Raw genomic sequence first — 21,070 nt, forward strand, 5'->3', positions numbered from 1 at the left:
TAAGTATTTTCTTTCACTCTTCAAACTTCAACAGCAGAGAATTACAGATTCGACAGGTTTCTACTTTATTTTGTATTAACACTTTATCATGTCAGATCCTTACTACTTACTGTGCAATACAAATGAGGCATACTCAAAATCCTAGTCTGCAAGTGAGAGCACAGAAAGACACCTAAAAACATTTGACACACTGAAGCTTCTCCTTTCTTTCAAACAGTACAAAACACTGATAACAAAGCACTCTGAGCATTGTTACAGTTAGTAAAGCATAATCACTGGCTCTAAAACACAAAAAGAATGTGACAGATTTACTGTAGTCTGCAGCAAAAAGTTGGTGACTACCATCCAAACCTTTTTAGGAAGTTAAGATTTGAGATGCAACTGCCAATAAACAGGCTGCAGACACATACATACATATAGCTTATAGCTTACTCGGGTTGTTCCCAAGCACTTTACAGTTTAGTTTATTTTGAACTCTTGGCCACGTTAAATCTGGGTGGCGTCGGGCAGCTCCAGCTCGCTCAGGTACTGGCTGCAGTTGGGGTCACCCCTCACAGCTGGAGCTGACAGGATGCGTTGGCCGGTGTGGGGGTCCACGCACCAGCACTCGCCCCGCTGACCGTGGAGCGACATCTTGCACTAAAACAGAGAATTATTTATTCAGTTGTTTTTTGCCTTTCTCTATTAGTCATTTAATGAACCTGTTAAAAGCCAAGCTGACACCATGCCCTCATAAACCCATTGACTTACATGTTAATGGTTTTGAGGTGACAGTCAAGGGGTTAAATAAATGGGGAAAAATACAATATACATCTAAAAAGTTTCTGAATATCCTAATATTATTTGGAAATGGGATCTGGAATCATTACCAAGTAAATTAAAATACTGAAAAGTCGTTATGTCACCAATTTAATGCAAGAGATGACACATATAGATTTATGAAATTAAATTATGCAATTTTTAAATTACATTACTGAAATAAATTATTTTAAGTCATAATCCAATTCAGTAAAAATACAGAACATGTATTTAGTCATGTAATTTTAAACTACTGAACAGCCCACAGCAGGAAAAAGAAATATGAAATACTCTCTAAAATTAATATTTTATTTTTAAATCATAAAGAAATGACACTTTTCAATTATAATCAGGAGTTACTAAATGTCCACTGTTAGACAAAATTCACTTTTTTTCTAGAAAGAGACCAAGAGCAAAAAATAAAAGTTAACCTGCAAATAGCCCGTTTCAAAAACCTGTAAATTGTTGTATCACAATTTTGTTACCTAGCAACCCAAAGCCCACCCCATCACCTGGCAACCCAAGTGGTGCTTCACCCACCTCATTAAGTTTATTCTGCTGGATTTACCGCTACATAATGGCTGCTGGAATAGGAAAACATCTTGCTGTTCATCAATTTTTTCCCCCACAGTCACATAGAACAGAGTAGTGTTGCTTCATCTTGTTATTGCTTACGATATTCTTGCAATACTGCCAAAGAAAGTTGTAGTTTGCGCAAATCAGTTTTGGAAGGATTCCTTTAGAAACGACCAAAGAAACACAGCAAGATTTACCAAAATACTTTGAAGAAAGGTTGTGTCCCTAATGTTCGTCACAAATGTCCAGATAATGTAGATTAATGATGTCTTGTGTGTTTTGTATTGTTGTTCAGCATCGTCACTGCATGATCTGGTCCAGAGGTATGGTCCATGCCATCAGCTAATTTGCGCATATGCTAATAGAAATACATCCATGGAGGGTATTCTTGTTTATCTTCTCTTTTCTCTTGGCTTGTTTAAGGAAGCATAAGAGTGGACCTTCAGTTTCCTTTTTACTATAAAATGATTTATTATTTTATTTATTCTGTTTTTTATTTCTGTTCTTTTAATGGGGAGCCCCGTCCACATAGGTTATTTCTTGTTAGCCCTCTTACAGGCATAACCCAAAGCTTTAGTCACCTGTTTTGGGTTATACTGCCCCCTCTTGTCACAGTTGGGGATGTGCAGTGCATAGAGGTCCTCCAGAGGACCTCGGTTATCTCTGAAAGGCATCTTGGATATCCTCTCCAGGACCTGGTCGAGCTCCTGCTGACACTGAGTCTTTAGAATAAACAAGAACAGAACAAAACAAGAGTTTCAAGTCCAAACAGAGGCGTGTGGGTTTGTTGGTGCCACCAGCTTTCGGCGTCGGGGGGTTATTAAAGGTTTGCCTACAGAATAAAATGTTCAGAACAAAATGTTCTGTCAGCCCTAACCTTTGTGGTGTGTTGTGGTTTACTTTTAAATAATAATGAAAAAAAAAAAAAAAAAGAACATTTTTTTTTAAATTATTAAAATATAAATCCTCATTAAAATAAATCCATCCACATTCAAAACAAAGCTTATTCCAGGACACATAAACACCAGTTCAGGTCTGCCAAGCAATCTGAACACTTTTGACTATAAAATCCCATATTAAACACACATCCACACAATATTGCTAAATGGCTTTCTGGTTTGCACAAATTAATCTTAATTCTTGCCAGAAAAGAAATTGTATAAAATCTTGCCAAAGACCTCTGGTTTACCTCCCCTGCCAAGACTTGTTCTGCTCAAGATTTACCCTCTGAATTTGTGATGGTTGAAAAATATAATAAAGCTGGATGGAAGATTTAAAGAGTTGATTACATAGCAGGCATGCTGCGTTTATAGTCAGTAAATAGCTGCATTTAAATTAAAAGGAAATCATTTGTATGAAATGTTGGCGAATTAGCACGTATGCAATATAATTTCTAAAAGTTAAAGGATATTAAAAAAAAATCCTTTTTACATGGATCAGTGAAAAACAGTTTTTGTTTCCACAATCTTCCATTTTGTAATATTTTCCAGTTCATCATCAGCCCTAATTTGGTTTGTAAAGGAATAAAATGTGATTGCTTATAAAGCCAGATGAATGATTTGTTGCTGCATCTACAGCTTCCTCATTCAAACACCAGGTGGCGTAGCCTGTTCCTTTAACTTCAAACTTGTGAACTACACTTCCAGCTGTATCTTTGGAAACATTGAGGGTGTATGCTATCTTTTTGTGTCTTTATTGAAATCTTGAAACAGCTTTCTTGGCGTAGCCATATTTCTAAAATCCTAATATTAGCTACAAACAAGAAGTGTTATTGAAAGAAAAAAATATAAATAAACAAATACTAATTTGTTAACTTTTTGTGAATACTCTTCCTATATTTTGCCAGTAAGCCTAAATTTCTGTCAGGCTTCAACAGTTTTGGGTGCAAATGTACACACATGAAAAGTGATATCAAAATGATCTATCATTTCAAGATACTTAAATAATTTTGATCAAATGATTAATAGCACTTAAGTACAAGGAAATGTTCAAGAGCAGAAACACTTGGAAACAATAATTTTTGCATATTGCAGATAGAAAGGTAAACGCAGCTCATCCCAGAGTCATCCTCCTCACTCACCTGTTTCGGACGAGTAGGTCTCACCTCTTCCACCTTGTTGGTCTTCATTTTTGTCTTCATCTCCTGCCTGTGCTGGCGTACGGCGCTCTCTTTGGGTCCAAGCCAGGCGGCGTCTTTACTGGGCTTTCGGACGGTCGGGATCTCGCTCACATCCAGATCAGGCTGCAGCTCCAAAGCCTCACCTTTGATCCAACACATCAGAACATGAGCACATTTTGAATCTGAGATTTATGTTTTTTTTATCTTTACTACAATTTTCAACATTTGCATACACTGTAATAAGAGATGCATAACCATTTCTTCTCACTGTGTGACATTAAATCAGATACAAATGTCCTTTTTACTGAAAGGTTGAACTTTCATCAATTTCAGAAGTTTACTGCAGTTTTTTTACTGAGATTTACTGAAGTTTACATTCCACCCTCAGCTGTTGCTGGCAATGCATCCGTTCAGTTGTTGCTAAGCTACAGACACCCCATTGTAACAATTATCTACTGATTTTAATTATGCCTCACTCTCTCCTACACTTCCAGCGTTTTAACAGCTTCTCAGCTCAGAGAAAACAAGACGTTGTATTTGTTTTATGTCTTGTATATTTCCAAAACAAGAATTCCTCTGGGAAAACCAGATCACAATCTTGTTTTTTTTCTGCTGTGAATATAAACCCCGAGTTTAGAGGGAAACTGTAACAAAGAAAAATGAGAAAGTGTTGACAGTAAACTGAAGAAGTGGGATTTTCTGTGCCAGAAACTGAATTGATTGGCTGATTGACTGAACTCCCAAGAGCAGAAATAAGTAGATTCCACTGTGCTTTATTGATGAATATTAAGGTATATTTGGAGGGAAAATAAGTGTTGGCATTGGAATATTCAGAAATTCAGTGCAATAGCATTCTTCATTAGCACTAGCTTTCTTAGTGTTAGCATGATCACTTTAGCATTAGCGGCTCAACTAACTGAATTCTGTTCTCTTTTCTAATATCATTAAAAACGCAGAGTGGTGTGGAACGGGTATGGCACCTGCTAATGAGGATGTACTTACTTTTAGAGCTCAAAAAAGTTAAAATTTTAGTTTAAAACACAGAAGTAAAAATAAGCCCTTATAATGAAAAGATGCCTATGCATGCAAAGAAGAGTAAGTAATCATAAATCAATTTTAATTCATTAAGCCATCTCCTCTTTCATAGTATTTAGCTGTGAATGTTAGTGGTAGCATGCTACTGTTGCCGTTAGCCAGTCTTTCACTAATCTCTGTGATTCTGTAGAACTGTGTCTGTTCCAAGCTTCTCCAGATGTGGTTTTTTTTTTTTTCGGTCTTTTCAGGCAGAAGTTGCAAACTAAGTGAAAGGTCGTCAGGTCAGATCCAGTTTGTTGTTTCTAACAAAGCAGACTTTGGCATTCACAGAAAAAGGAGTGGAAGAGGAGTGTCTCCGTAAACCAGCTGATTTCATCAAGAAAGAAAAGATCTCAGTTGACACAAATTCTTCACATAGCCCATTTCAGCTCACTTTAGCTGCGAGGAATAATATTTCAAAAAGCAAATAAATGTGCCAGAACACCACTTGGTTTTGCTGAATCTTTGCAGGAGAGCATGCATTTTTGCCTATGCAGGGTTTTCCTGGGCACACAAACGAAAGACGGGAGGAAAGCCAGGACAGTAGAGAAGGTCAAACGCCTGGCCATGAAGTGGATAGTTCAAAGTAGGTCAAGTTCTAACATGTAGACTAGAGGAAAGTGAATGAAATGAAGTGTGTGCTTTAGCAGAAAGGGAGCCAATCTCCAAGCCCTGCAAGAGGTAAATGTGATGTTCGGTTTGGGATTAGGATTGCAAACCATCTAATAGGGGATGGGGAAATAGGAAATTCCAAACTAAGCAATAACAAGGTGCTGGCGCCTTTCTCCATCAAATTGATCTGGAGGTATTGGACTTGAGTTCTCTCCATGATGCTCACCGTGCTCTCCGAGATTCTTTGAAGACGTCTTGCAAAACAAAGAAAAGCTGGGGCAAAGGTCAATTGAAACCAAGTGTGTCTTGACTTGCACATGTGCCTAGATCCACGATTCGAGCAGATAAACACAAAGCACGCTCAAGCTGGGGCGCCTTTTGTTTTGCTGGCTTATGTAATCCTCAGAGTCACAAAGTGCACAACCTTCGACCCGTCTTTTCTGGGGAAACCCGAGACGTTCAGTCAAGTGTGCACTTTCCAGTCATGCTCACATGAACGTTTGGTGCCGAACAGCAACTAGCAACCATCCTGGGTGATTCTATGCAAACGGCACACAAACACAGAGGGTCAGGACCCCACTTTCAGGGGGCATAAGGCCTCTGCAGAACAAGCTGCTTCACAGCAGTGGGCTGAGGATCAGCAGAGTCAACAGAGCAGCAGGCCTACTGTCCAGTCTACTGCTTGACTTAATCCTCACACAAAGGCCCGGAGAGACTTCCTTTCTGTATCTGATCCATGTCGAATTCCCAGGTGGCACGTAGGCCAGAGGTGACACTGTCTGATTGTCCGGATTCTGGTTAACTTAGCAAATGGCAGACTTTTTTCTCTAGACAATGTGAATGTTGGTATTCAGTTTCTAAGTCTTTGTGTCTGCCCATGACAACATAGAAATGGCTAGAAGAAAATTTTGCTTTAGAATTGTCTGTTAGAGTTGAGAGTTCACGGCTCCATCAGTTAGATTTCCAGGTCCTTTGCCTTCTTTTTGCAAGCAGAGGAACTGGCTTCAGAACTCTCCCATTTTTTCACCCCAAGTCTTTTTCTTGAGTCGTGAACATTGACCTTGACTGACTTAGGCAAGTGAGTTTTGCAGTGCTCTGGATGTCAATTCTGGATTCTTTTGTGATCAGGATGGATTATGGATGTGTTGTTGGAGTGATTTTAGTGGGCCAGCTTTGGGAAGGTCCACCACTGTTCCATATATTTTGCATATGCGGATAATGGCTCTCTATTATCAACACTGGAGAACCAAAACTGCAGAAATGTCTTTATAGCGGTTTCCAGATAGTTGTCAACCGCTTTGTTTCTCATGAGTTACTGAATTTCTTTACATCAAGGCATGATGTTTTGCTTTTTGAGATCTTTCAGCCGACTTCATGTTGTCAAACAGGTCCAATTCAAGTCACAACTTCACTCTTCAGCTCAGGCAGCAATAAAACCTTGATGTGGATTTTCCCTACAGGTGCCTCTGGACTAGGACCACCTATGTTTATATATATATATATATATATATATATATATATATATATATATATATATATATATATATATATATATATATATATATATATATATTCTCTCTCTCTCTCTCTTGCTAGGCACTTCTGGATGGATGCAAACTGCATTTTGTTGCTTTGTACTTGTGCAATGACAATAAAGTTGAATTCTATTCTATTCTAATTCTATAATTTATTTTTCTTTTTATTGTTTAATTGGGTTATCTAACACTGGAATTTGCTCTTGGATCTGAAATATTTAGGTGCCCCAAATAAGTAGCTTACTAGTTTTAGTGTTGCTAATGCTAAAATAAGTAAAAATAAGTCTATAAGGAAGCAAATAACAAAAATTCTCAATAAAATCTGCCGAAAAACCTTTGTATACCTTCATACTGGTAACGTGCCAAGTGAAAGAACATGTTGGCTGATCCCCTCTGAGCCACTTTTTGTGACTCATAATCCTACTATAATTGCCATGATGGGACTTCATTTTAAAAAAAAATCATATATCAATTCATTCAACTTATGAGCATGCGATGAGAATAAAAACTGAATCAAAATTTATTTTGTTCACAGTTTTCATAGATCAAATTTGTCTTTTATAGAACCTGCAGTGGCTATACAAGAAAGGTCCACAAAAGTGTGTTTAATTCTAAGACAGCCCAACCACCATAAATATACACAAAATATTCCCTTCTGTGGTTTCACCAACAGAATGAAGATTTAATTTATTTGAAAATTAATTATCCTGTTTAGATTTGATCCGTCTGACTGTTTTACATTTTAAACTAGAAAGGAACAAATACACCTCTACACTCTTAGAAATGGCTGTAAATTTACAGTGGAATTCCAGCAGTAACATACTGTGATTCCAAAACACGGTGGGATATTGTCAATTTGATGTCTTCTTCTCTTGTCACAATCAAGACTCACGACTGGCAGTAAACTACCGCAAAATAATTGTACAATACAGTTTTTTCCTAGGCAAGACATTTTACTTGTATTTGCGTCTTAGAGAACCAGCATTTAAAGACAATATTAAACGGAAAGAAAAAAATACTTTCCATAATAAATATTTTAGGAATGAATCGAAATCTACAGAGCATAATCAAAAGTGTTAGATTACCAGTGTCGTTGTTGTATGGTAAAAATACAATGTTAATTAAACACTATTTAGTCAAATTCAAAGATAGGTTTGTCAGTTTCCCTAAAAAGATGGTGTTTGCTAAAGAGTTGCTCCCACAATCGCGACGTATCAGTGACGTCATGTGTTTGCCCTGGAGACAGCAGTATGGCGTCTTGTCTGGAGCTTATCATAACAAGGTAAGTTCCCCAAAGCTATTAAAACATGTTATTTTTGTTCTTTCCTTAATATATTTATGCAATGTTATGGTGATGTATTGTCTCAATGTTTGTAACTCCCTGGCGGACATTATACCACAATGTATGCTGCGTTTATACTGTTATGTATTCTGTATCTCAATAAAGATCTATTTAAAAAAACAAAAAACAAAACAAGGGAAGTTCCATGTTAAGACCATCATGTTTTTGATTTTGATTATTTTTTATGAATGCGTTAACTTTCTGTTTTCGCAAGAGTATCAATTTATGCTTAACGTAAGTTTATTTGTTTGGATATCGCGGTACGACTGTTCAGTACAGGGGAGCTCAAGTCCAGTCCTCGAGAGCTGCCATCCTGCAACTTTCAGATGCTTCCTTGTGCCAGTTAACACTGTCATGGGGGGGGAATCAGGGGAGTGTGGTTATTAGTTAGGATTATTTCGGAGCGGAGTTAGGATTATTTCTTAGAGTGTACCTCAACAAAAATATTGGAAGACTGTAAGCTTTGATCTCTTTTCCTTTGCAGCTGAGAGTTAAAGTGGATGGCAGTTCATGTTTTGGCATGTTTGAGCTTGCTGCAAATCCTATGCTAATTTATGTCCTATACAATTGCCCCAGAGTTCATCTGGCAGTGCCTGCAGAGGTAGCTCTGCCCAGTCTTGGATGCAGCTGTGTAGATGCGTGCCAAAGCTTGCTTTTAGATGACGTTTGTGGGCCAAAAAGCCTTGGAGGTAAACATATTAGAACTCTGCTGGGCTTCTGTCTCTTGAAATAACTGCCAAGAGGCCTTGTAAAAGGTTTGAAACCACAACAAATCAATGTAGCCATCCCAATGACACGTGACCTGTTTAACGCCTCAGAGGTGCACTCTAAGAAATAATCCTGTAAATTTACAGTCAAATACTGGCAGCTATAGACGCCAGACGTTTACTGTAAATGCACAGTAGCCGTACCGTAATTAATCCTGACAGTAGATTACCATCAATGCAAGTACGGTATAGATATTGTGAAAGAACGGTAAACTTCTGGCGTCTGTAGCTGCAAGTAGTAGTAGTTTACAGTTTTTTCGAAAGAACGGTAATCTACCGTTTTTCTGAAAGAACGCTAAAAAAATACTGGTAGCTACAGACGCCAGGTTGAAAAAAAGAAAGAAGAAGCTGGCGTCTGTAGATACCAGTAATTTACTGGACATTTACTTTTTCAATCCTGTAATTACCTTTTAAAGTGGTGTACTGTAAATAAATACTGTAATGACGCCAACACACCGCAGATATAGTACCGTGAAGAGGGTTTATTAGAAATAAGAGCGAGCTGCTATTTCTTAGGCTGCAGCTCGCCCCTCTAACAAATTGTTACACTCAACTGAATAGCTTCACTGCTAACACACACTGAACTCTCCGCTCTTCCGGTGTTCTGTCAGATGAGCATCGGTCCTGGTCCTCCTGCTCCCCTGATCCCCACCTCCCAGTTCCCCCACATGACAGGTTCATCACATTTACGATAGAACATTAATACCTGACCCAGTGTAGGCTTCTTAGAAGTGCTACAATTGGTGAGGTTCTAAAATGCATAATCTGCATAATCAGAACTTCATATAACACAAAAGAGGATGCAATAAGTAACCGCCAGAACAGAATTTTTATTTAAAGGCACCACTATGCCTCAAACCACATATATTTCCATTATATTCAAACATTCAAAACAAATAACACAAAACCATTTCTCAGAGAACTGGTAAAAAATATGCCTTCAAAGTCCATATATAGTTTCACTAACACTGGAATAAAAATTGAAGACTTTCATTTTACAGCGACATAAATTGGGTTTAACTCATTAATTTCTACAATCTTATGAACAAAAAAACACAGTTCTTGAAGAAATATCCATGCTTTGGGTATCACTAAGCAAATCAACGAAAAAGGACTTCCAAAATCTAAAATTCAACCTGGCTTAAATAATGTGGAATTCTAGTATTAACAGGGTTTTAAAATGTGAACTATTAATGGTTTTCAAGAGTCCAAGTGGCACTTACTTTATTAGATGCAGATGAAGGCACCGTCCAACATGGTAAAAGAAAAGACAATACAATTTAGATCCTAAATAATATGGAAAAAGAAAGACTTCAAAGAAAAGAAAAGGACAACAACTAACCTGAATGAGATGCCACTCAAAGTCCATCAGGTTTGTGATGAGGGTGGAAACCTGAACATTGACTGTCACTTTTTCTTTTGAATGGTCTTTCCTGTCTTTTTGGATACCATCTTCCCATGACCGGCTTTTGTGTCCCTTTCTGGGTTAATCCCAGTAAAGCGACTAAAAAACAAAATCAAAACTGGGAAAATTCCTGAGAATATAAATAGTGTGGCATTTTGAATACAGCTGGTACAATATATAAATAAAGATGTTTTTAATTACATACAGAGAAAACATGACCACCTTTGTCAAATGTTAATCATAACTTGCTTTAAAATTTTAAAACCATGTCATTATAAAAAAAATATAGGAATGGTTTTACCATTGAATGAACCAAAGTCTTGGCTGCCTCATGTATTGGATATTGGATATTGGAGTTTGAAGATGAAGAAGATAGACAACACTGTCCTGTCTGGAATGTTGACTGGATCCTCTCAAAGACAATATGGCCTTCAATGCTGACCATGCAGAAAACTGCTTGCCACAGGGACTGTAATAAACCAAGTCCTTAATTGGAAGAACATAAAACAAATTCTCTTATTGATACAGTATACATTTAAATGACCATCATAATAAAGAGTGTCCACTCTGCCAGGTGAAGTAAAAGCAAGGATCTTAAACTCCTCAATTGTCGTGCAAGTCACATCAATGTTGAAAACTGTAGGCTGGATTAATTTACAGAAGTTGTAGAGGAATTCATGGTACTTTGCACTGAAGGTGAAGTGTGCTTTGAAAGTTCATCAAAAGCTACCTTGGATGACCTTGTGATCACTGATGGTGAAGTGTCTTTGGTGCTGCTCTTGTTTTCACCAACATGCAGGAGGAAGGGCTGACCTGGCTAGACGGCAATGAGGAAGGCTTCAACAATGGCTTGCATCTTTGACATAATGATAAGAAGACGAATAATAAAGATTATTAAATATATTTAGTAGCACAGCTACATTCAGATAGCAAACAAAGCCAATGAGAAAGTGCTTCTACAAAAAAGTAGGATCATTAGAATAACCACATACCTGCACATATCTGAAAATATGGTCCACAGTTTGACATGAGCTGTTTTGGATTCTTCTTGTGGCCTTTGGATGTAGGACGAAGCACATGAACCAACAGAAGAATTCCTGGTTTTCCCAGCCTGGAGGAACAAAATAATAAATAGCAGATACATTAGGATAATAAATAAACATTTTAAAGAGAAGTGTGAGCAAAACTAACCAGACCCACCTGTGTATGTGTCACTACCACAGTCATTCAAAATACTTTGTCCACCCGGTTTACCCTGGAGAGCATTTTTCACCACCTACAACATAAAGCATAAAAATGTCAGAAATAATTACCATGAACACAACTCAGACATTAGGCATTATAGAAATTAGTCAGCTTATAGAAACATTCTGGACAGCATTTCTTCTGCCAACCTGTCAGAAGAAATGTGTTGAAGTCATCATAACAGGCTTCAGTCAACAACATGATGTACTAATGAAGAAAAAAAGAGGCAGCCAATATGTCATTATTTATTATCATTATTATTTATAGAGACAAAACCATTTTGGCTTAGCTTTGATCGCATAGATCAAACCACCAAAATAATCCTAACTAATAACCACACTCCCCTGATCCCCCGCCCCCACGACAGTGTTAACTGGCACAAGGAAGCATCTGAAAGTTGCAGGATGGCAGCTCTCAAGGACTGGACTTGAGCTCCCCTGTACTGAACAGTTGTAATGCGATATCCAAACAAATAAACTTACGTTAAGCATAAATTGATACTCTTGTGAAAACAGAAAGTTAACGCATTCATAAAAAATAATCAAAATCAAAAACATGATGGTCTTAACATGGAACTTCCCTTGTTTTGTTTTTTGTTTTTTTAAATAGATCTTTATTGAGATACAGAATACATAACAGTATAAACGCAGCATACATTGTGGTATAATGTCCGCCAGGGAGTTACAAACATCACCATAACATTGCATAAATACATTAAAGAAAGAACAAAAATAACATGTTTTAATAGCTTTGGGGAACTTACCTTGTTATGATAAGCTCCAGACAAGACGCCATACTGCTGTCTCCAGGGCAAACACATGACGTCACTGATACGTCGCGATTGTGGGAGCAACTCTTTAGCAAACACCATCTTTTTAGGGAAACTGACAAACCTATCTTTGAATTTGACTAAATAGTGTTTAATTAATATTGTATTTTTAACATACAACACCGACATTGGTAATCTAACACTTTTGATTATGCTCTGTAGATTTCGATTCATTCCCTAAAAGATTTATTATGGAAAGTATTTTTTTTCTTTCCGTTTAATATTGTCTTTAAATGCTGGTTCTCTAAGATGCAAATACAAGTAAAATGTCTTGCCTAAGAAAAAACTGTATTGTACAATTATTTTGCGGTAGTTTACTGCCAGTCGTGAGTCTTGATTGTGACAAGAGAAGAAGACATCAAATTGACAATATCCCACCGTATTTTGGAATCACAGTATGTTACTGCTGGAATTCCGCTGTAAATTTACAGCCATTTCTAAGAGTGTAGAGGTGTATTTGTTCCTTTCTAGTTTAAAATGTAAAACAGTCAGACGGATCAAATCTAAACAGGATAATTAATTTTCAAATAAATTAAATCTTCATTCTGTTGGTGAAACCACAGAAGGGAATATTTTGTGTATATTTATGGTGGTTGGGTTGCCTTAGAATTAAACACACTTTCGTGGACCTTTCTATGGATGTCATTTGAGTCTATAATTTTATAGACTCCTTATTTGCATAGAAAAGTTTAAAGTGTTATATGTGATTAAATGCAGCCTTTTAATTTTATAATTACTGAAATGGTTCATAAATAAATGTCAAATGTTGCTTACTTTAGATTTGAAGCCAAAACTAATTTCTGACACAGCAAATATTTTAGTTGTGTGTTAAAACAGCACACAACCCTAAAGAGAGCATGGAACTAAGTCAGAATTATTCATACACACTGATTAAAATTCTATATGGTATTTCTACAACATGAAAGAACACTCAAACAGGCAACACTGAACAAATGAAATTAGTCCAAAATTCACAGCAGATGTGTAAAAATAATTTTAAAAAATGTCTCCAAAATGAAAAATTACACAAAACCAACAGGTGAAACAGATATATAAATAATAATTTTGTTTTAAACATAATGAAGTATTATTTTTTAGAACCAACATGTTTAGAACTTTTTTCTCAATAAAAAGAGGGGGAAAAGTAATCTTTTTATTGAAAAAAAACTAATAGATTTTTCTTTAAAAACAAAACAATAACTTATTTAAAGAGGCCATCTTTCTAAATAGTATGATTCAGCTAAGGTTTGACTAGTCTATTTATTTAATTTTGTTGTCCAACTCTAAGCTGGTACAGTAATTCACAGTAATTCTGCCTAAAAAAAAGCAATTGTCCAACTGCAGCTGATCTAGAACGCTGCTGCTGGAGTTCTGACTAAAACCAGGAAGCTAGAGCACATCATGAGTTCCAGTTCTAAAATCCTTCACTGAGAGAATAGACTTTAAAATACTGTTGGTAGTTTAGAAATCACTGATTTAAAGATTATTAAAGTTCTGCTGTTGTGTCAACCTTCCAAACCTTTCAGGTCTTCTGGCTCTGGTCTGTATTCAGAACCAGAACAAACAGGGAGAAGCAGCGTTCAGCTTCAATGTACCACAAATGTGGAACAAACTTCCAGAGAACTGCTGAAACACTCAGTTCCTTTAAGCTAAGACTAAAAACCCAGCTGTTTATAGATGCTTTTGAACCACAATAAATGAAATATTGACCAACATATATGATGTGCATGATTTTGGTTATATTTGTTCAGTTGTTGACTGTATGATGTTTTCTTTAAAACTCAAATTTTGTGTTTTTATTATGTACCTCACCTTGAGCTGCCTTACTGCTGAAATGTGCTATACAAATAAACTTGATTGATTGAGTAAAGTTAGAAATGTCTGCTCTATAGGTCTATAGGTTGCAACCAAATCAATAACAGCTAAAACATTATCATTAGTATCTTTGAATCTACGCCAACATTTTCAAAGTTGTCAGCCGACCCTTCATGCTTGTTCAGTTTTAAGAACCATTAGGCAAAATGGACGGTGGGAATTTATTTTGGTTCTCAATAGGAACGAGGAGATTCCTGGCACGGGGATGACTGAAGTCGATGCCTCGGGGGAAGACGGTGCAAATACCCGTTTTTAGATGGGATTTTTGGGGATGGGTCAGGGGGATTATCCTGCTGCTATTTCAGGCCCGCCAGATCTGTCTGGACACCCTGCAGGTACACAGGAATGCCACTTCTCAATGAATGTGATTCCAGTCGCTGAGGGCGCGGGTTGTTTTTAGCTCCCTTTTGTTTCTCCAGTTTTCCTTCTCCATGACAACTCTCTCCATAACAGCAAAACGTCATGTTTTTCTTTCTCATTATCATCAACTCAAATGGACCCTAATAATAGCTGGGTGAAAATTAACTCTGACAGAGGGCTGTTTTTAGGATCAATCAGCAGTCAACATCAACTACACTGAGTTTTGAGCCTTTTTTATGATTCATCTAATAAAGACCATGGACTATTTCAGTCTTTTTAAGTTGATTTAATCTTTTCTGAAGTCTTGGTAAAGTCCTAGTCAAAACAACTGTTGGATCTGATAAAGCTAACCCTACTCGGATGTGGGTTTCCTTGGAAACCTAATATCAAACAATCTTTTGTATAAAGACAAAAAGCCGATGTGAAATGTGTCTTTCTTTGTAAGGAAGGATGTTTCAGGATAAAAATTAATCCCAAACATTATAACAAACAGACGTTTTATTTAAATGGGTTGTGTCATTTGTTAGTCCAGATTGAGGTATCAAAACCATAAAAGAAAACATCTATTTCATCACCTTAAATATAAAATCCTCCATAAAACTGAACAGTCATTTGTAAAGAGCCAAATCTATCCTCTGTTTGTTCAACAAAATGGAGACTATATGAAAACTGCCTAGATTTTTTTTTTTTTTTTTTGGCAAAACTGTGGGGAAATATTCAAAGAGGTACAGAAATATAAACTTCAGAAACTCTGCAGGAGAATGGCATGTTGGGTTTCAACTCTTACAATGATTGATGTGGTATACATAAGCTTTTAAACTGTAATTTCTTATTTATAGCAGATATGCATATGAATCCGTTGAACATCATAAAATGCCTTATCAAGTAACAGCTCACCGCACTTAGGCAAGCAGTGCGGTGAGTCTGGCTCCTTTAAAGTAACAGATTTCCTGTGTAACAGGAGAAAAGATTAGACATTTTCCCTGTTGTACAGTTGACTTTATTAAATTGATGGCACGTCACTAAAGCAGCTCTTTAAGAGAACTTGGAAAAACATTCATGTACCTTTACGGATCAATAAGCTATTTTTAATTGAATCGATTGGAACTTTTGTTTTAAAGGTCATCATCCTTTCCTAACGCGTATTACACAATAGAGATTATTCACAGTGAATAACTTTGGATCAATACAAAGCTAAGAAGAAAGATGATCTATTGCTGCTAAAAGAAATAAGTCAAGACAAAACCTGTTATGTAAAAAGAATTACTGACAAGATAAATTATTTAGTTGCTTCAGTTTGAAACACAAAGTTCTTTACTTTCTAGAACTCTAAATAAAAAGCTCTGCATTTGTTTTCACTTAGTGAAAACGTACTTGCTCTCTGTTTGGTTTTGTTTTTATAAACACTTTTCAATAGAACCTGTCTGACAACACAATGCAGGCTAAAAGATCTCAGAAAAGTAGCAAACCCAAAGCAACTTCTAATAAAGTTTCATATATATCAATCATGGTGAAAGCTGTAATGCGCCGCTTGTGAAAGTAAATCTAATAGGCCTCACTTTGACTCTCTGACAACAATTTTGAGTGCCACACCGCTAGACAGGACATGTTTAAAAAAGCAGAGCAGCCTCTGGATGACAATAAAATAAAAAAATGAAAGGTCTTTCAGCCTTTTTAAACAGGCTGTTCCTGTTGAAAAATCCCCCAGTGTGGCTGGATAAAACATTTCTGCCAGGAAGCGATTCAGTAATGTTCCTCCAGAGACTCATTACTTATTATTGCAAAGGCTTGATGGCAGTTGTTGCTGCAAACGGCAGAACCACTTATTAAATTTCAGGAGCTTTTTCCCCTTGATAAATACAACTGTCATTTGAAAACTTTGTATGTTTATTTACAGCATGGTAAACAGATGCATAATATTTTGAAGAAATTCATCATGTGGCCTAAATAAATTATCACTTTGATTGTTTTTTTTTTTAGCATAATCAGTCCAGGATCAGGGAAATTCATAAATTCTTACATTGACTTCTTTCTTCAAAGAAATACTACACTGTATCACAGTGTACCAAGCATCCACTAACCACTTACTTGTTCCTGTTTGGGGATCATTAGAAGGGGAAGATGACTGATTATAGTTTTCTGTTGGTTTCATGGCTTTTGCAGTAAATCTTACAACTGAGAATACAAAGAGTATTTTAAGTGCATTCTATGGGACAGTGCTGCATTTCCTGTGTTTTGATTGGTTGGCAGGTTGGTAGGAGGATGCACTGTTCACCTAAGAACCATCACACTGGCTGCTAATTTTAATATTTTGAATCTTTTTTTTTTCTTTCCTGCCTTATTTAGAGTTGGTCTAGATAGAATAAAATGTGATGCACTGAAAATTCTCGTAGTAACATTACAAAATGTCAAAAAAGTTTAAGAGGTGTAAAGACTTTTGTAAGGCATTTTGGGCTAATATGCAGCAATATGAAAGTCAAAGAATGCATTTCAGATACTTTCTGTTTGCTTTCCTCTTCTGTTTGATAGTCCCTGAGAATTGTATTGATGAATTTAACATGAGCAGAAGCTAATATTTATGGTCTTTCTTCTGTCAGCCAATCAGCAGCAAGAAAAATAAATGCCACTCTTGCTTTGCAAATGCCAGCCAGTATCAAGTAGCATTACAGCTAGCTGTTTAAGATGCATTTTCTTCAAATATTTTAGATATGCTAGACCAAAAAAAAATTTGTGAATTAGCATATTTTTCTGCAACTAATTTGGGGTCATATTCCACTGAAAAATCTGAGAATAGTTCCTTATCAACATATTTTTTATCCATAATCCCAGGCAGGTTGTGGTTCACAAACAAACTGATGGGTTTAAACTGTAGTTCCAAAAGTTTTTATTTCGGTGCATCAAAGTAAATTTTGTTTTTCTATCACAAAATTTTTAATAAATTACACTTTAGCTTTGGATTGTGGTAGAAAACTATAAATGTGTTTCAAGATAGTTTTTCAGGCTTAGACCAGCAGCTTTAGATTAATGCAGTCACTGTCAACAGCTTCATCAGGCCAAAGCTTAAGATCCAGCATTGCAGCCTTGCAGCATTCCTGTTGCTGTCCCCTCCCTGTTCTCCCCTGTGGAAACATCAATATTTCAATGTTTTCTGTTTCGATCCAAGTACAACTTCAGAGAGTTTTTTTTTCTCTCTCTTTCTTTAGCAAGCAACTTGCTCTCTGTTGTTGGGAGGGGAAAGGCTGGATATCCAGCTGTTTTGGAGAACAGCTGAGATGAACTAGCTGAAGTGAACTCAACACATAATCTGTTACATGGTTCCACAAACTAAATGCATGAGAATAAATAGAAGTAGCTCTCCAAAACAGTTCTTAATTCATAATTTTAGTCATAAAACCGTGTTTTTATTTACAATGCTGCACATTTAAGAGTTATTATGCACTAATAGGCAGAAGTATGGTCACTGCACCTTATTGGACGGTTCATGACAGTGCAATCTGTCTATAGGCTGCAGTCTAGACAGTGTCATTAAAAATTGATTGAGGTTTTCAGTGAACTGACTGACCGCTGCTGTGCTCCCGCTGCTCCGGGCTGTAAGTGACCGTCTCCGTGTCCACTTTGCGCCGACACTGGCCCTGGCCTTGCACCAGTTGCTCCAGGGGTAGCTCCGAGTCGGGCGTCGGGTAGCACCGCAGACCGGTGGAGCACCTCGGGGTGTAGACGCCGCACGCCTCGCCCTCCTGCCGGGCGCACACGGGGCAGCACCCGCACCCCGGCTCCCGCACCATCTCCGCGCATGGCTCGGCGAGCTGCGGGCAGAGCGCCTGGCGCTCCGCGGTGCAGCCCGGGCAGCGGAACACCATCTCGGACAGGGAGGCGCAGGCGAAGGGCGCGGAGAGTAGCAGCAGGCTGCAGCCGGTGAACCATAGCATGGTTGGAGGCGTACGGACTTTGGTCATGGTGTCGGGGCTGATCGGAGACAATCCCGACTGAAAAAAAGAGGCAAGAAATGTGAATGCGAACAGGTGAAGCCGGGAATGGGAGGGCTGCTGGGTCCTACAAGTTCCCAGGTTTGGGATCTGGACACAAGTGGACGTTATTAGGGAACATGTCGCTTTATATTTAGGATGATGGATAAAATGGTTGGTTTTTTATTTTGTTTATATAATTATAAAAAATAAATGTACTCCCACTAGAGCAAACTATTTGAACTTGAACTGCATTGAGGGGAATTCATGTGATACATCTACAGGAAATGGTTGCCAGTTTTACAGCTGAAGGAAACTGATGGATGATTCACAGATTTTTGAAAAGTATGGCACACTATTCATCTTCTCTGAGTCAATAGTTTAAGGTTCAAGTTGAACATCTACTGACTGAAATCTTTACCTGCTCCTCAAGATCTTGACTTTGACTAGACCATCCTATCACACAACTTACACCACTCTAGCTTTCAGCATCAAGGCTTTTGCATCTCCATCAAACTTCCCATCACTTAGCAACTTCAACAGCATGATGCTTCTACTTCCACAAAGCTTAGGGAAAACTGTAAATATGACTAACTTTCAATTCTATTTGCCGCAGGTTTGTGAGTTAAATGATACTACCTCTAATGTGTTGGTCTCATCTGGTAATTTGTTAGCTGTATTCCCTACATATTAACACACCACACATTTCAGATTTTTATTTGTAAAATGTTGCAAATTTTCTTTCAGTTCCTATTTTTGCACCACGAATAACTGGACTAGAGTAAAAATAATAATTGTTAAAAAAAACAACAACAACAACAAACAAAAGTATTATACATAACAGTAAGTATCGAGTGACATTTCATTTGGTGAAAGATATGAATTTTCTGACACTGTTGTAAATATCCTAGGATTCCTTCCTGCAAATGTTGCAGTGCCAGTACTGATTTGATGAAAAAGAGGTGCAAAGTTGCTCTGGGACAGCCTGAAACTAAAACTGTGCAGCTTGCACGGTGCAGCCTGTTTGTTTCAATCAGCACCGCCGGCCTGCGCCGGTGCTGAGAATGCATAAGCAAACTAACAAACTAAACAAAAAGACTGTGTCTGGAGCATTCCCTGCATGGAAAGAACCCAAGGAGGCTCAAATGTCCATTCACATTCAATTAAAAGTTGCCATCTTCCGCACACCTTTGTACAGTGACGCTACTGTGGACGTCCACAGTCACTTTTCCTATCGATCGGTGGGGCCAAGCCTCGAGGTGTCGTGCCTGGCCACAAAACAAGCCCGTATTAACCCCGTCCAGTGCTGCACACTAATAGGTGTTTATCCATGGGACCCAGGAATAGCTCTGGTATGTGAAACCTAACACCGCAGGTATAAATGCTGATTATTTTCTGTCGTGGCTGCACCCTGAGTTAACGTTATTTGGCCCAACTTACATCTGCAGCTCACCTTGGGGGCTTGGAGAGGGAGAAAGGTGTGAGTCAGGAGGATGCCTAGAGGGCTGTTTGCTCATAGAACCTCATATGTCATTTTGTGAAACCATGGATGGAAAAGATGCAGGAGAGAAGGCCTGCTGTTTTATAAGTGTGAGCCGGGGGGTGAGGATTTGTGTCCAGGTTGGTCACTGGCTAATTAGACCCAACAGGCCGTGGGGTCTGCCAGTGTGTGCAGAGTAATACCCACCAAGGTCATTTACTTAAATTCCTCCCAGTGGAATTGTTGAACAAACACAAACTCTGGATAAACTCTGCATTGATAGAGGAAGACCGGAGGATCAGTGATGAATGGGGAACACTCACGGCATGTTTCCCTCATCATTCATAAAGGAAGCTTTTTATATGCAAGATATCTTCAGTCTTCAAGATCACAATGTATCATTTATGTGATGGATACAAATAGTGGTAACATTTTTTAATGCTTGTCAATGGTAAGGCATAGACAAAAGGTCGTCCTAACTGTTCCCCGTCTCGGAGTGGTTGCCACTGATGGAGGAGAATCTTCTTAAGATGGATGTTTATTAGTATATATATATATATATATATATATATATATATATATATATATATATATATATATATATATATATATATATATATATATATATACATATATATGCGCTCAAACAGTAGGTGGCAGTAAACTAAATAATAGTTACATTTAAATTCAATGAAGCTTGGCTAAAGTCATGCTAGGCTAAACATCTTCATAGTTTACCCTTTTTACACATTAGCAAAGTGGGCTTCTTTTCTTGTTGATTTTAATCATTTGACATGTAGTCCACAAGACAGAACTAAAGAAAAAATATTTTTGAAAATTATTAAATCAAGCATTTTTTGTTATTATTATTGTTTTTAATTAAAAAAAAAGGCTGGTTGAACTTCATTAGGATGTAGAAACCAGGTTACTCCAATTGTCAAACATTCTTTTAAAACTCGCATTGGAAACCTTCAATGCGAGTTGTAATTCACAGTATACCTAAAAAAAAAACACTTTTACATTCACACAGGGCCTGTTGTCAAAAGCTGGAATTCTTGTCTTTAGATTTTCTCCCTGCTCTTTTTAGA

General features: G+C 37.5%; 1 protein-coding gene and 1 long non-coding RNA gene across 2 annotated transcripts; both read right to left on the reverse strand.

Annotated features, from left to right (window-relative positions):
• Nucleotides 1–41: 41 nt before the first annotated feature.
• igfbp2a (insulin-like growth factor binding protein 2a) lies at nucleotides 42–18,713 on the reverse strand. Its single transcript, XM_014990518.2, has 4 exons — nucleotides 18,100–18,713; nucleotides 3,455–3,636; nucleotides 1,956–2,096; nucleotides 42–639 (listed from the first exon to the last, which is right to left on the reverse strand). Exons 1-4 carry the CDS (start codon nucleotides 18,491–18,493, stop codon nucleotides 487–489), a joined length of 870 nt encoding a protein of 289 aa, XP_014846004.1. The 5' UTR covers nucleotides 18,494–18,713; the 3' UTR covers nucleotides 42–486.
• LOC148160775 (uncharacterized) lies at nucleotides 10,235–11,628 on the reverse strand. The gene is made up of 5 exons (XR_015765908.1): nucleotides 11,429–11,628; nucleotides 11,221–11,339; nucleotides 10,959–11,084; nucleotides 10,530–10,714; nucleotides 10,235–10,358 (listed from the first exon to the last, which is right to left on the reverse strand). It is a non-coding gene; the product is annotated as an uncharacterized LOC148160775 (long non-coding RNA).
• Nucleotides 18,714–21,070: the final 2,357 nt, after the last annotated feature.

Source organism: Poecilia mexicana, unplaced genomic scaffold, assembly GCF_051168715.1.
Source record: "Poecilia mexicana isolate PSO_F unplaced genomic scaffold, ASM5116871v1 scaffold_2, whole genome shotgun sequence".
NCBI classification, from domain to species: Eukaryota; Metazoa; Chordata; class Actinopteri; order Cyprinodontiformes; family Poeciliidae; genus Poecilia; species Poecilia mexicana.

Excerpts from the sequence above, each read along its gene's own strand:
- igfbp2a (XM_014990518.2), bottom strand. The coding sequence starts at position 18,493 with ATGACCAAAGTCCGTACGCCTCCAACCATGCTATGGTTCACCGGCTGC. Across the intron at positions 3,637-18,099 it reads GCAGCGGGAGCACAGCAGCG|GTGAGGCTTTGGAGCTGCAG; the intron begins GTCAGTCAGTTC and ends GTTGGATCAAAG. Across the intron at positions 2,097-3,454 it reads GACCTACTCGTCCGAAACAG|ACTCAGTGTCAGCAGGAGCT; the intron begins GTGAGTGAGGAG and ends TTTATTCTAAAG.